Source organism: Chiloscyllium punctatum, chromosome 10 (genome assembly GCF_047496795.1).
Source record: "Chiloscyllium punctatum isolate Juve2018m chromosome 10, sChiPun1.3, whole genome shotgun sequence".
Lineage (NCBI taxonomy): Eukaryota > Metazoa > Chordata > Chondrichthyes > Orectolobiformes > Hemiscylliidae > Chiloscyllium > Chiloscyllium punctatum.
In genome coordinates this window covers 106860179-106875307 of record NC_092748.1, presented here as the reverse complement: position 1 = coordinate 106875307, position 15129 = coordinate 106860179, and the positions used below count along the sequence as shown (strand labels likewise).

The 15129-nt window shown below is 42.2% G+C and overlaps 1 protein-coding gene across 1 annotated transcript in view; it reads left to right on the top strand.

Moving 5' to 3' along the window:
* The window catches only part of LOC140482418 (contactin-associated protein-like 5), a 1108772-nt gene that overhangs the window by 771075 nt on the left and 322568 nt on the right, over positions 1-15129 (top strand). Inside the window, exons 14-15 of the mRNA XM_072579902.1 lie at positions 3553-3709; positions 9542-9669. Of these exons, the coding sequence (XP_072436003.1) occupies positions 3553-3709; positions 9542-9669 (285 nt within the window). The remainder of the gene's footprint in view (positions 1-3552; positions 3710-9541; positions 9670-15129) is intronic.

Sequence of the window (15129 nt, the reverse complement as noted above, 5' to 3'; positions counted from 1 at the left end):
ACCCATAATTCCAAGTGAGATGAAGCTATGCAAACCATTCAGGGATTTAACTGGAGGGTTTAGGGATTTTTAGTTTTATTCATTTTCATCTAGAGAGTTACTTGAGAAAAATTTTAAAATATCAAGCTGAAAAGGGATTTTTTTTTTAGTGCAGCGGTAATATTCTTATCTCTGGGCTAGGAGGTCTGAGTTCAGGTCCCAGATTTGTCCGATACCATCTCTGAATAGGATGATTAAAAAATATCTGTAACAAGTTCAGTTATGCTGAGAAGTCTTTTTGTAGAAAGGCATATGCTAGGCAGAATTACTCAGAAAAAGAGTTTAATGTAATGAAATAATGTTAGAGTAATAAATATTGGTTAGACCTCACCTGTTTTGGTAGTTCAGAGGTGGTTCACTAGATCGAACCCAGAGATGAGGATCTTGTGGTATGAAGAGAGATTAAACAGCTTAGGCCTGTACTCTGTGGAATTTAGAAGAATGAGGGGAGATCAAATTGAGGTATTCAAGATGATAAAAGGGTATGGATAAAGTAGACATCGAGCAGATGCTTCCTCTTGTGGGGCATTCTAGGACAAAAGGTCCTAGAGGATAAGGGATGGAAATTCAAAACAAAGATGAAGGGAAACAACTTCTCCCCAAGGGTTGTGGATCTGTGGAATTCACTACCCCAAAGTGTGGTGGATGCTGGGACAGTGGGTACATTTAAAGAGGAGTTAGACAGATTTTGAATTGGTAATGGGTTGAAGGGCTATGGAGAGAAGGCAGGAAAATGGGGGGATGAGGAGTATATCAACCACGATTGAAGGATGGAGCAGACTCAATGGGCTGAATAGCCTAATTCTGCTCCTATACCTATGAACTTGTGAACTATAAGGCATGATTAGTCCCAAAGTAAAGTGATGGGAATACTGTCAGTGGAAAAGAAGTGAAGTTAAATTTTCTGAAGTTAAAAGAAATGAAACCGCATCAGGGATTGTACAGCACTGGAAGGAAACTAAGTCAGGAGCATAATAATAATGAAGAAGAAGTTATGGTTTCAGCAGATGAGTTGAAACTTTAATCATTTTAATTTGATTTGATTTGATTTATTATTGTCACATGTAGTGAGATACAGTGACAAATAATGTTTTGCGTGCTAACCAGACAAATCATACCTTACATAAGTGCATGAGGATGATAGAAAAGAATATTGAATATCGTGTTGTAGCTGCAGAGAAAGATCAACTCTAATATATGAGAGGTCTGTTCATAAGTCTGATAACAGCAGGGAAGAAGCTGCTCTTAAATCTGGTAGTGCATGTTTTCAAATATTTGTATCTTCTCCAGATTGAAAAGGGTGAGAGTATAACTTGGCTGGGAGATTTGATTATGTTGCATCTTCCCTGAGGCAGAGGTAAGTATAGATGGAGTCAATGGGAGGAAGGCTGCTTTTTGTGATGGATCAGGCTGCATTATCAACTCCTTGTACTTTCTTGTGGTTTGGGGATGAGCAGTTGCTGTACAGGATGCTTTCTGTGATGCATCCATAAAAATTGGTCAGAGTTATTGTGGATAAAAAAAAAACAGATAAGAGTCATTGTGGACATTCAAGTACATCAAAGTATTTCAACAAACATAAAAATCTCTCAGACTTGGAAATGAGCATCTTGCTGGGGGGTAAAGTACTGGATGTCTTCGAAAATGTAACAATATTTGTAAAATGCACCATGCTTGAGTTATTTATGCTGCGTGTTTATCAATCTTTGAATCGAGTTATTAGAAAATAGAATGTTTTTTTATTCCTTGTTTATCTACATAGCTGTTGTTAATAAATGTTCCTTTTAATTCATTGTTGAACAAAAGACTGTGACATTGCATGCTTGAATTTTGATAAATGATAATTTTGGTTATAGAAATAAAAGATGATCTAACTGTTAGGAATCTGACTTGCCGGGTAGTGCTATCAACTGGACATTTCCCCAAACAACCGGAGCCATGAGATCATAGTAATGAGGGACTCATCCAGGATCTTTGAATTAACAACTATGAGATGGTGCTAAAACAAAAAGCAGTTGTGTTATGAGGATGTTTATTGCATAACATTGGAAGATGGCTTTGAACTTTGCTAAGTTAAAAAGCACACACCAGGTTATAGTCCAACAGGTTTATTTGGAAGCACTAGCTTTCAGGGTGCTGCTCCTTTATCAGGTGGTTGTGTCAGTGCTCCGAAAGCTAGTGCTTCCAAATAAACCTATTGAGCTATAACCTGGTGTTGTGAGTTTTAAGTTTGTACACCCCAGCCCAATACCGGCACCTCCAAATATTGAATTTTGCTAAGAGCTTTCTGGAACTGAAAGATATAGTAGCACCGTAATACATCTCTGTATAATGGGACTGATTTTAACCTTCATGTAAATCCTCCAATCAGTATTTTAATATTCTTTAGTCCCTCTGGGAGACAAATTTGTTGTCAAATAGGTGAAAGTGAGTACTGCAGATGCTGGAGATCAGAGTCAAGCCATTACTGATAAGAGGCTTGAAACATCGATTCTTCTGCTCCTCAGATGCTACTTGATCTGCTGTGCTTTTCCAGCACCACTCTAATCTTGAAATTGTGTTATCAGCCAGGGCCAGTGACTGAAATACTCCAGTGTCTCTTCGTATCTTGGGAAACTTCAGCAGATCTGGCAGCATCTGTGGAGAGAAAGCAGAGTTAACGTTTCAGGTTCAGTGACCTTTCCTCAGAATTTTCCCAACAATTCTGGTTTTCGTTTCTGATTTCCAGCGTTGTTCTTTATTTTTTTGCCTTGTGTTTAATTCATTACAACATCTCTTCCACGTATGCCCATGTTGAATACGTTGTGCTTCTCTCTCCAACAGAGTATTCACTCTAATCTTTCCTCTTGTTCACAGTAATTACTTTCACTCCTGGTGTTTGACAAGATATTTTGTCAAAAAAAAGTCTGAGTAAGTGTCAGTGGATCCAAGACATTAATTCTGCATTCTCTCCACAAGTGCTGCCAGACCTTCTGACTTTTCCAAGCAATTGTTTCTGATTTCCAGTGTCCGGAATCCTTTGGGTTTTCTTTTCTCTCAATATCTTTATTTAATTTGCCTTTTAAAGTCAAAAAATAAGAAAGTAGCTCTCCATTTGAAATGAAATACTCAAAATCTCCAACTGTCAGACTCTGAGAAGACCATTGGGCTGCTCTCTCATTAGAGAGAGAGAGAAAGAAAGAGAGAAAAAGAGGCACACGCAAAATTGATGGTGAGCTTAACCTGATTGTAAACCTCAGCCATGGGGTAAAGTCAAGAGTGCATTGTGGGAATCGAACCTATGCTGGTGGCTGTGTTTGTAAACCAATTGTTCAGTCAGCTATGCCAACTAATGCCAAGTGGCAGGCTCAGTATTGGAGTAAAAACTGATATGTTTTTCTCTTCCTCAATGCTGTTCTTGTTCATCTTCATGAATGTATAAGTTCCTCCACGATGTTAGAAATAAGTCTATTCATGGAACAGCCTCATAGTCCTTGCAGTTTCACCTTGGTAATATTTCAAAGTTTCTTTCAGATGGCACACCATTGACCTGGTGGATTGGGAGGACCAATGAGAAGCAAACTTACTGGGGAGGTTCGTCACCAGGCATTCAGAAATGTGCCTGTGGATTGGAGGAGAGCTGCTTGGATACCAAGTACCACTGTAACTGCGATGCTGACAGAGATGAATGGTACTGTGACATTTATATCTGAAGTAATTATTCTTTTTTCATTCATTAACTGCAATTTTGCATAAGCATGATTTCCCTGAACTGTCTTCATGTACTCATGATTCTCCATCAACTTAAAATTATTCTCAACTTCAGATGTTTATGTTTGTAATGTGGGTAAACATATTAATATCTGTCTTAAAGATCATCCTGGAAGTGTAAATAATGTATAAGTTTATAATAAATTTACAGCAGCTTGAAGAGTGTGGCACAGTGCCTCAGTGGTTAGCAGTGATGCCTCACAACACCAGGGAACTGGGTTCAGTTTCACCCTCAGGCAATTGTCTGTGGGAGTTTCTACATTCTCTCCGCATCTGCCTGGGCTTCCTCTGGGTGCTCAAGTTTTCTCCCACAATCCAAAGATGTGCAGTTTAGGTGGATTGGCCATGGCAATTTCAGGGATAGGATAGTGGAGAGTTGGTCTGGGTGGATGATGTTCAGAGGGTCAGTGCAGACTTGATGGGCTGAATGGGCTACTTCCACACTGTCAAGATTTTGTGACTCTTAGCAGAGCAATAATTTTTATTTGCACTGAAGTGAAATGTTGCTTGATGAAATTCAACATACCTATTGTCTTAGCGTCACATTGTAAGCTCATTAAGGTTAATAATTATCCTGTTTTGAGTGAACGAGGAGGAAAAGGAAACTTGATTTGGTATCTTTGGAAGAATTGCACATTGACAATTTGAAACTCTATGTTGGCTAATTTTTCAGAGAACTAACTGATGTTAAGTTTGTGTGTATGTGTAAACAGAATTATTTGCGCTGAAGTGTCCTCTTATAATTGGCAGAAAGGTTTGTGCAATGAAGGAGGAAAGAATGGGTTGTGTAGGGGAAAATGTATGTCAATGTGCAACACTTTTAATGATAATAAGTCAAATTTCTTTTTCCTTCTTAATCATTGACATTGCCTAAATGCACAGACTTAAGTAGGATACTTACCATGGCAGCCTGGTAAGGTGTTTGATGCTTATAACCAAATTCTCAGTCATGATGTTGAAATCACCCTGTTCAGCCTCCTGTCTACATCTGCAGTAACAAACTTGGTATTGTGCTTTCTCTTAAACTAATGGAGACAGGACCTCCTTCCTTGCCTTGACACGAATGTAAGAGATCTATAACAGTCATCTGATAATCAGGTGTATTGGCTAGGTATTTTTGCTTCTAAGATATATCTTTCCAATTTCATTCCCAGAAGTGACTTTATGAGGAACAAGTAATGTTTGCAAGTTTAGTGGCAGATTTTCACTGCTTTCCTGCAGCTTTCCACGTTAACTCTGCTGACTACCTTCTTCAACCAGACTCTGTGAGGACCACTGTAGTTTTCTACCACCAGCTTGACTCTAGACTAAAACTTTCTGTTATAGAGTCACAGAGTTATAGAGATGTACAACATGGAAGCAGACCCTTCGGTCCAACCCGTCCATGCCGACCAGATATCCCAACACAATCTAGTCCTACTTGCCAGCACCTGGCCCATATCCCTTTAAACCCTTCCTATTTATATACCCATCCAGATGCCTTTTAAATATTGCAATTGTACCAGCCTCCACCACTTCCTCTGGCAGCTCATTCCATATATGTACCGCCCTCTGCATGAAAAAACTGCCCCTTAGGTCTCTTTTATATCTTTCCCCTCTCACCCTAAACCTATGCCCTCAGGTTCTGGACTCCCACCCCAGGGAAAAGACTTTGTCTATTTATCCTGTCCATGTCCCTCATAAATTTATCAACCTCTATAAGGTCACCTCTCAGCCTCCGACACTCCAGGGAAAACAGCCCCGGCGTATTCAACATCTCCCTATAGCTCAAAACCTTCACCACTAACAACATCTTTGTAAATCTTTTCTGAACCCTCTCAAGTTTCACAACATCTTTCCAATAGGCAGAAGACCAGAATTGCACACAATATTCCAACAGTGGCCTAACCAATGTCCTGTACAGCAGCAACATGACCTACTCCTGTACTCAATACTCTGACCAATAAAGGAAAGCATACCAAACGCCGCCTTCACGATCCTACCTACCTGCGACTCCCTTTTCAAGGAGCTATGAACCTGCACTCCAAGGTCTCTTTGTTCAGCAACACTCCCTCCGACCTTACCATTAAGTATATAAGCACTACTAAGATTTGCTTTCCCAAAATGTAGCAACTCACATATATCAAAATTAAACTCCATCTGCCACTTCTCAGCCCATTGGCCCATCTGGTCCAGATCCTGTTGTAATCTGAGGTAACCCTCTTTGCTGTCCTCCACACCTCCAATTTTGGTGTCATCTGCAAACTTACTAACTGTACCTCTTATACTCTTTCCAAATCATTTATGAAAATAACAAAAAGTAGAGGACCCAGCACCAATTCTGGTGGCACTCCACTGGTCTCAGGCCTCCAGTCTGAAAACAACCCTCCACCACCACCCTCTGTCTTCTACCTTTGAGCCAGTTCTGTATCTAAATGGCTAGTTCTCCCTGTATTCCATGAGATCTAACCTTGCTAACCAGTCTCCCATGTGGAACCTTGTCAATGCCTTACTGAAGTCTATATAGGTCACATCTACCACTCTGTCCTCATCAATCCTCTTTGTTACTTCTTCAAAAAACTCAATCAAGTTTGTGAGACATGTTTTCCCTCACACAAAGCCATGTTGACTATCCCTAATCAGTCCTTGCCTTTCCAAATACATGTACATCTTGTCCCTCAGGATTCCCTCCGACAACTTGCCCACCACCAAAGACAGGCTCACTGGTCTATACTTCCCTGGCTTGTCCTTACCACCTTTTTTAACAGTAACACCACATTAGCCAACCTCCAGTCTTCCGACACCTCACCTGTGACTATCGATGATACAAATATCTCAGTAAGAGGCTCCGCAATCACTTCCCTAGATTCCCACAGAGTTCTAGGGTACACCAGATCAGGTCCTGGGGATTTAGCCACTTTTATGTGCATCAAAATATCCAGCACTTCCTCCTCTCTAATATGGACATTTTTCAAGATATCACCATTTATTTCCCTACATACTATATCTTCCATGTCCTTTTCCATAGTAAGTACTGATGCAAAATATTCTTTCAGTATTTCCTCCATCTCCTGCAGCTCCGCACAAAGGCTGCCTTGCTGATCTTTGAGGGGCCCTAATCTCTCCCTTGTTACTCTTTTCTCCTTAATGAATTTGTAAAAACCCATTTGATTCTTCTTAACTCTATTTGCCAAAGATATCTCATGTCCCCTTTTTGCCCTCCTGACTTCTCTCTTAAATATACTCTTTATACCCTCCTAAGAATTCATTTGATCTATCCTGCCTATACCTGACATATGCTTCCTTGTTTTTCTTAACCAAACCCTCAATTTCTTCAGTCATACAGCATTCCCGATACCTACCAGCCTTCCCTTTCACCATAAAAGGAATTGACTTTCTCTGGACTCTCGTTATCTCATTTCTGAAGGTGTCCCTTTACCTGCGAACATCTGCCCCCAATCAGCTTTTGAAAGTTCTTGCCTAATACCTTCAAAATTGGTCTTTCCCCCATTTCGAACTTCAACTTTTAGATCTGGTCTATCCTTTTCCATCACTATTTTAAAACTAATAGAATTATGGTCACTGGCCCCAAAGTGCTCCCCCACTGACACCTCAGTCACCTGCCCTGCCTTATTTCCTAAGAGTAGGTCAAGTTTTGCACCTTCTCTTGTAGATACATCCACATACTGAATCAGAAAATTTTCTTGTATGCATTTTACAAATTCCTCTTCATCTAAACCCTTAACACTATGACAGTCTCAATCTGCATTAGGAAACTTAAAATCCCCTTCCATAACCACCTGATTATTCTTACAGATAACTGGGACTGTCATTAAATCTCAGTCTGTTATGACACCTGGGTGATCATTCTTTTTCTGAAAATTTGTGTACTCTTGTTGAGTATCCCAGTGCAGACATTATGGGCTGAATGGCCTGATTCTCCCCTCTAACAATTCCATGATTCTGTTGTTCAAGATTATAACTGAACTTCATTTACAGAGTATCATATTTATTTGAAATATTGTTTAATTATGGCAGTTGCGAGTAATGGTGATTGGAATGCACTTTATTCAAACTATTACTTTCCAACTCTAGAAAAGTTAGTTATAAAGTAGTAAGGTATCAAAATGTATGTATTGCCTCAGGTATCTTTGGCAGGATTAATTGTAACTATGCTTTTCTGGAAAGCAATCTAACTATGTCAATCAATGACAAATTTTCTTGAGGTGTAGAAACAAAAATCAGTCTCAGCAAGCCTTAGCTTTGATGCCATTTTTAATGATTTCCAGCGAGGATTGTCTCAATTAATTGATTGCCATGGGCCTGTCAATTAACAGATCAGTGAAATTATCCATCTCAACCTCTGTTTCTTGACATGTTGTTAATAAATTGAGAAATATTGAAAGTTTAATTGCAACACAATGAGGGTCTTGACATTCACCGGGCTGTTATTTCAGCATTGTTTTTTCAAAAGAAGAAAACTTGCCTTGCGTTAACAAATTCACTACCTACGTAATTGTTAATTGAAAGAAAGACTTGCATTCATGGTGATGGCTTTGTAGTCCTGAGGATGTTGTGTAATAATTTATGGCCAATCAATTGCCTTTGGAGCATTTCTACTGTTGCAAACTTGAGAGATTATTTGAATGTAATAAGGACCCAGCAAAAAAACAACTAGATAATGATGAAACCAACAAACGCTGGGGATCACAGTGAGTTAGACTGCATCCATGGAGAAAGAGCAAACTAACGTTCGTGTTGAGATGACTCTTCATCAGAGCTGATGTGAAGTGTGGAGGGGGCAATATTTATACTATAGTGGGAGTGAGGTGATTGGAGTGCTACGGGGGAACAGGATGTTGACATTTCAGATCAAGTGATCGGAATGTGAGAATGCCAGAACAATAGTGTGTCTAACTGGCAGACTGGGATGAACAGACATGAGAAAGTGAGGACCGCAGATGCTGGTGATCAGAGTCGAGAGTATGGTGCTGGAAAAACACAGCAGGTCAGGCAACATCCGAGGAGCAGAAGAATCAATGTTTCGGGCAGAAGCCCTTCATCAGGAATCAGACAGTTCAACTGGAGTGAGGGGAGGGGAGAGAGGACATGGTGACAGAGAATGTAACAAATAAAGCTAAAAGAAAGGGAAGGAATGGGAGCAGGGTCACTATTTGAAGATGTCAATGTTGAGTCCAGAAGGCTGTAAAGTACCTAGTCTGAAGATGAGATGCCGCTTTTCCAGTTTTCATTGTTATTTGCTGGAATATTGCAGCATGCCAAGGACAGACATGCGAGCATGCAAGCAGGACACCATGTTAAAATGACCAGCTATAGGACGATCTGGGGCATGGTTGTGCATGGACCATAGGTGTTTTCTAAAGCAGTCACTCGGCCTGCGGTTGGTTATGACTGAGTGATAAACTCCGCCAGTGCACCAGGGGAATACTGCTGTTCTCCTTCAAAAACAGTCATAGGATCCACCCGAAAGGACCCTAGTTTATTATCTTATTTGAAAGAATGTACTGGTGAGTTGTGAGATTTTATAATCAAGTATTGGCAGTGGAATTTGAACCCAGAAGCTTCCTGGCTAACAAAGCAAGAGTGTCCACAATAGCTGGTGGCTAGAGCTGAAACACATCTCTTTGAACTTAATTACTGTAAGTGGATAACCTGTTTATCTATCAGCAGTACATATCAATCAGAGCATACATGAGTCTATGGTGTACATGATTAATAGAATAATTTTCATTTTTATCCTGGATTTTGGCAGGACTAATGACACAGGGCTTCTGTCATACAAAGATCACTTGCCTGTGACTCAGATTATTATTGGAGACATTAACAAGACAAACTCTGAAGCCACCTACAAGCTTGGACCACTACGTTGCCATGGTGATGGTAAGTGCCCTGTGGTGAGGGTTTCATAAATGGTAACTTGAAATAGATGCCAGAACTGGCAGAACTGACACATACCATCTGAAAGCAAATCGAGAAGTCAAGTTAGTTTTTATGGTGAGGCCATAGCAGTTGATGTGATATAAAGTACACCCAACTGCTGAAAACAATAAAATCCATCAATTTTTCTTACAAAAGGGGAAACCTTTGGGGGCGCACAGTGGCTCAGTGGTCAGCACTGCTGCCTCACAGTGCCTGGGACCCGGGTTTGATTCCCACCTTGGGTGACTGTGTGAAGTTTGCACATTGTCTGCATGGGTTTCCTCCCACAATCCAAATGTATGCAAGTCATGTGAATTGGCAATGCTAAATTGCCCATAGCATTCAGTGCATTAGTCAGGGGTAAATATAGGGTAGGGGAATGTGTTTGGTGGGCTACTCTTCAAAGGGTTGGTGTGGACTTGTTGGGCCGAAGGGTCTATTCCCACACTATAAGGAATCCAATCTTAAAAGCACTTGTTTGCTGCAATTCTCTTTCTTGGAGTCTCTGGTGCTGATCTTGAACTGATGAAACAATGAAGTAATGCATCTGCACTCCACCATCACCCCTCATCCCACTCAACGTTACTTCCAGCTAAGAATGTTGAGATTCAGAAGACATGAGATGTTGGAGTTTTATCTGTGAGTCAGATCCAGTGTCACACATGCCAGTACCATCAAGAATTTTGAATTTGTTTGAAGGAGAGCAAGGAAGAATTGTTTTGGATTGCTTCCAAAGTCAAAGCCATTGAGTTATAGTCATAGAGGTCTACAACATAGACAAAGGCCCTTGACCACCGAGATTCTGTCAATGAATGAGTTTGAGTTGCTTTATGATGGTGACTCAAACATGCCTTGGATTTGAAAGTAAGGTCTGAAACTTCATGGTTTTATAAGGAGGAAGTCAGTGTAGGAGGGGTTGGTTTGAGAAAATGAGAAGTTGTTGCATTGGATGAGACCTCCAGCATTACCATCCAGAGCAAATCAGCCCACTCGATTGGCACCACATCTACAAACATCCAGTCCCTCCACCACTGATGTGCAGTGGTGCATACTGTCAATAATATGCACTGCAGAATTTCAGATTAGAGTGGTGCTGGAAAAGCACAGCAGTTCAGGCAGCATCCGAGGAGCAGTAAAATTGACATTTCGGGCAAAAGCCCTTCATCAGGAATACAGGCAGAGAGCCTGAAGGGTGGAGAGATAAGTGAGAGGAGGGTGAGGGTGGGGAGAAAGTATAATAGAGTACAATAGGTGAGTAGGGGAGGGGATGAAGGTGATAGGTCGGAGGGGAGGGTGGAGTGGATAGGTGGAAAAGAGGATAGGCAGGTAGGACAAGTCAAGGGGACAGTGCTGAGCTGAAAGTTTGGAACTGGGGTGAGGTGGGGGAAGGGAAAATTAGGAAACTGTTGAAGTCCACATTGATGCCCGGGGGTTGAAGTGTTCTGAGGTGGAAGATAAGGCGTTCTTCCTCCAGGTGTCTGGTGGTCAGGAGGCGGTGGTGAAGGTGGCCCAGGACCTCCATGTCCTCGGCAGAATGGGAGGGGGAGTTGAAATGTTGGGCCACAGGGCGGTGTGGTTAATTGGTGTGGGTGTCCCAGAGATGTTCCCAAAAGTGCTCTGCTAGGAGGCATCCAGTCTCCCCAATGTAGAGGAGACCACATCGGGAGCAACGGATACAATAAATGATATTGGTGGATGTGCAGGTAAAATTTTGATGGATGTGGAAGGCTCCTTTAGGGCCTTGGATGGAGGTGAGGGAGGAGGTGTGGGTGCAGGTTTTACAGTTCCTGCAGTGGCAGGGGAAAGTGCCAGGATGGGAGGGTGGGTTGAGGGGGGCGTGGACCTGACCAGGTAGTCACGGAGGGAATGGTCTTTGCGGAAGGTGGAAAGGGGTGGGGAGGGAAATGTAATCCTGGTGGTCAGGTCTGTTTGGAGGTGACAGAAATGTCGACGGATGATTTGGTTTATGCGAAGGTTGGTAGGGTGGAAGGTGAGCACCAGGGACGTTCTGTCCTTGTTACGGTTGGAAGGGTGGGGTCTGAGGGCGGAGGTGCGGGATGTGGACGAGATGCGTTGGAGGGCATCTTTAACCACGTGGGAAGGGAAATTACAGTCTCTAAAGAAGGAAGCCATCTGGTGTGTTCTGTGGTGGAACTGGTGGGAAAAGGTGTAATCCAGGTACCTGTGGGAGTCGGTGGGTTCTTAAAAAATGTCTGTTTCAAGTCAGTCGTCATTAATGGAGGTGGAGAGGTCCAGGAAGGGGAGGGAGCTGTCAGAGATGGTCCAGGTAAATTTAAGGTCAGGGTGGAATGTGTTAGTGAAGTTGATGAATTGCTCAACCTCCTCGCAGGAGCACGAGGTGGCGCCAATGTAGTGGAGGAAGAGGTGGGGAGTTGTGCTGGTGTAATTACGGAAGATCAACTGTTCTACGTAGCCAACAAAGAGACAGGCATAGCTGGGTCCATACAGGTGCCCTTGTTTTTACCTACTGCAGAATTTCACCAAAGCTTTGTAAACATTACTTGCCAAATCTTGAACAGTACATTCTGGAAGGGCAAGAACAGCAGAAACATGGGAACACCACCACCTGCAAGTTCCCCTCCAAGCCACTTACCATCCTGGCTCAGAAATATATTGCCAATCCTTCAGTGGCATCCAACATGTGCCAGCGTCAAATAAATCTCATGGTGCACGTCTGATTCATTGATAGGACACTTCTGCAGTTCACTGCTACATTCACATTACATGGCTTAACTATCATGCGGGTAAGGACACCGCACTCTGGGACATGCACCCAGCTCATGGCTTGAAGCAGGTTGCATCCCTACAGTCTTCACATTTTGTTTAATATATTATCACAGAATCCCTACTGTGTGGAAACAGGCCCTTTGGCCCAACAAGGCCACACTGACTCTCCGGACAGTAACCCACCCAAACCCATTCCACTACCCTGCTATCCTACATTTACTCTTGACTAATGCACCTAACCTACACATCCCTGAACACTATGGGCAATTTAACATGGCTAATTCACTTGATCTGCACATCTTTTGATTGTGGAGGGAAACCAAAGCACCTGGAGGAAACTCACGCAGCCATGGGGAGAATGTGCAAACTCCACACAGAGGCTGGAATCGAACACAGGCCCCTGGCGCTGTGAGATATCAGTGCTAACCACTGAGCCACCATAAAGAGTTCAGGGATGCAACCTGATCCAGGCTGTGTGCTGGATGCCAACATTGATGAACATGAGGTGCATGTGTTTGGTGAATTTGCCCTGATATGTTGATGGCCAGTTTCCAACACAGGAGCTCATACAGAGCAAACGGTGAGATGGATTCACCAGGTGATCACTCTAATCTCCTTTGTCAAGTTTTCCCAAAGTCTAGCTTGTTAAGATGGTAAGATGAAAGCTGATGGTGTGTGTTTGGCTGCTAACAATGTGTTTAGTAAACAATAATCCCTGTTAGTTTCTGCATGCTAGTGGAAAACCTGCTACTGGGTGCTTGTGGAAATCATACAAGATGGAGTGAAATACTCCCAGTATCAAGAAGGGTCTTGCTTACTTATTGTCAAATTCTGCTCCATATCCCACATCATCAGTATTTACTGTGGAGTAAGACATGGAAGATATAAAATTTGGGGGGATAGATGGTGACATCTTGAAAAATGTCCATATTATAGAGGAGGAGTTGCTGGATGTCTTGAAATGCATAAAAGTGGACAAAACCCCAGGACCTGATCAGGCGTAGCCTAGAGCTCTGCAGGAAGCCAGGGAAGTGATTGCTGGACCCCTTACTGACTTATTTGTATCATCAATAGTCACAGGTGAGGAGCCGGAAGATTGGAGGTTGGCTAATATGGTGCCACAGTTTAAGAAAGATGGTAAGGGAACTGTGGGGCGGTGGGCCTGACATTGGTGGTGAGCAAGATGTTAGAGGGAATCCTGAGGGACAGGATTTACATGCACTTGGAAAGACAAGAACTAATTAGGGATAGTCAACATGGCTTTGTGCATGGGAAATCATGTCTCACGAACTTGAATGAGTTTTTTGAAGAAGTAACAAAGAAGATTGATGAATGGCAGAATGGAGTATGTGATCTATACGGACTTCAGTAAGGTGTTCAACAAGGTTAGACTGGTTAGCAAGGTTAGATCTCATGGAATACAGGGAGAACTAGCCATTTGGATGCAGAACTGGCTTGAAGGTAGAAGACAGAGGGTGATGGTGGCCTTTTTGACTGGAGGCCTGTGACCAGTGGAGTGCCACAAGGATCAGTGCTGGATCCACTCCTTTTGATCATTTATATAAATGATTTGAATGTGAACATAGGAGGAATAGTTAGTAAGTGTGCAGGTGACACCAAAATTGGAGGTGGAGTGTATAGGAAAGAAGGTTACCTCAGAGTACAACAGGACCTTGATCAGATGGGCCAATGGGCTGTAAAGTGGTAGATGGCGTTTAATTTTGATAAATGCAAGGGGCTGCATTTTGGAAAAGCAAATCTTAGCAGGACTTATGTACTTAATGGTAAGGACCTGGGGAGTGTTGCTGAATAAAGAGACCTTGGAATGCAGATTCATACTTCCTTGGAAGTGGAGTCACAGGTAGATAGAATATTGAAGAAGGTGTTTGGTATGCTTTCCTGTTGGTCAGAGGATTAAGTACAAGAGTTGGGAGGTCATGTTGTGGCTGTATAGGACATTGGTTAGGCCACTGTTGGAATATTGTTTGCAATTCTGATCTCCTTCCTATCGGAAGGAGGTTGTGAAACTTGAAGTGTTGGAGGATTTGAACTATAGGGAGAGCTTGAATAGGTTGGGACTGTTTACCCTGGAGTGTTGGAGGCTGAGTGGTGACCTTATAGAGGTTTATAAAATCATGAGAGGCATGGATAGGGTAAATAGACAAAGTCTTTTCTCTGGGGTGTGGGAGTCCAGAACTAGAGGGCATAGATTTAAGGTGAGAGGGGAAAATTTTTAAAGGGACACAAGGGGCAATTTTTTCACACAGAGGGTGGTACGTGTATGGAATGAGCTGTGGATGGGAGTCGTGGAGGCTGGTAAAATTACAACACTTAAAAGGCATCTGGATGGGTATATGAATAGGAACGGTTTAAAAGGATATGAGCCAAGTGCTGGCAAATGGGACTAGATTAGGTTGGGATATCTGGTTGGCATGGATGAGTTGGACCAAAGGGTCTGTTTCTCTGCTGTACATTTCTATTACTCTGACTCTATGACACTCAGAACCCTAAAAGATTCTGCCAATTGTCTCCATTCCTCAAACAAAACAAAAAACTGTGGATGCTGGTGATCTGAAGCAATCAAAAATAGAAAGTGCTGGAGACACTCAACAGATCTACAGAACCTGTGGAATGAAAAAAAGAGTTAATATTTCGAGTCCAGTGATCCTTCAT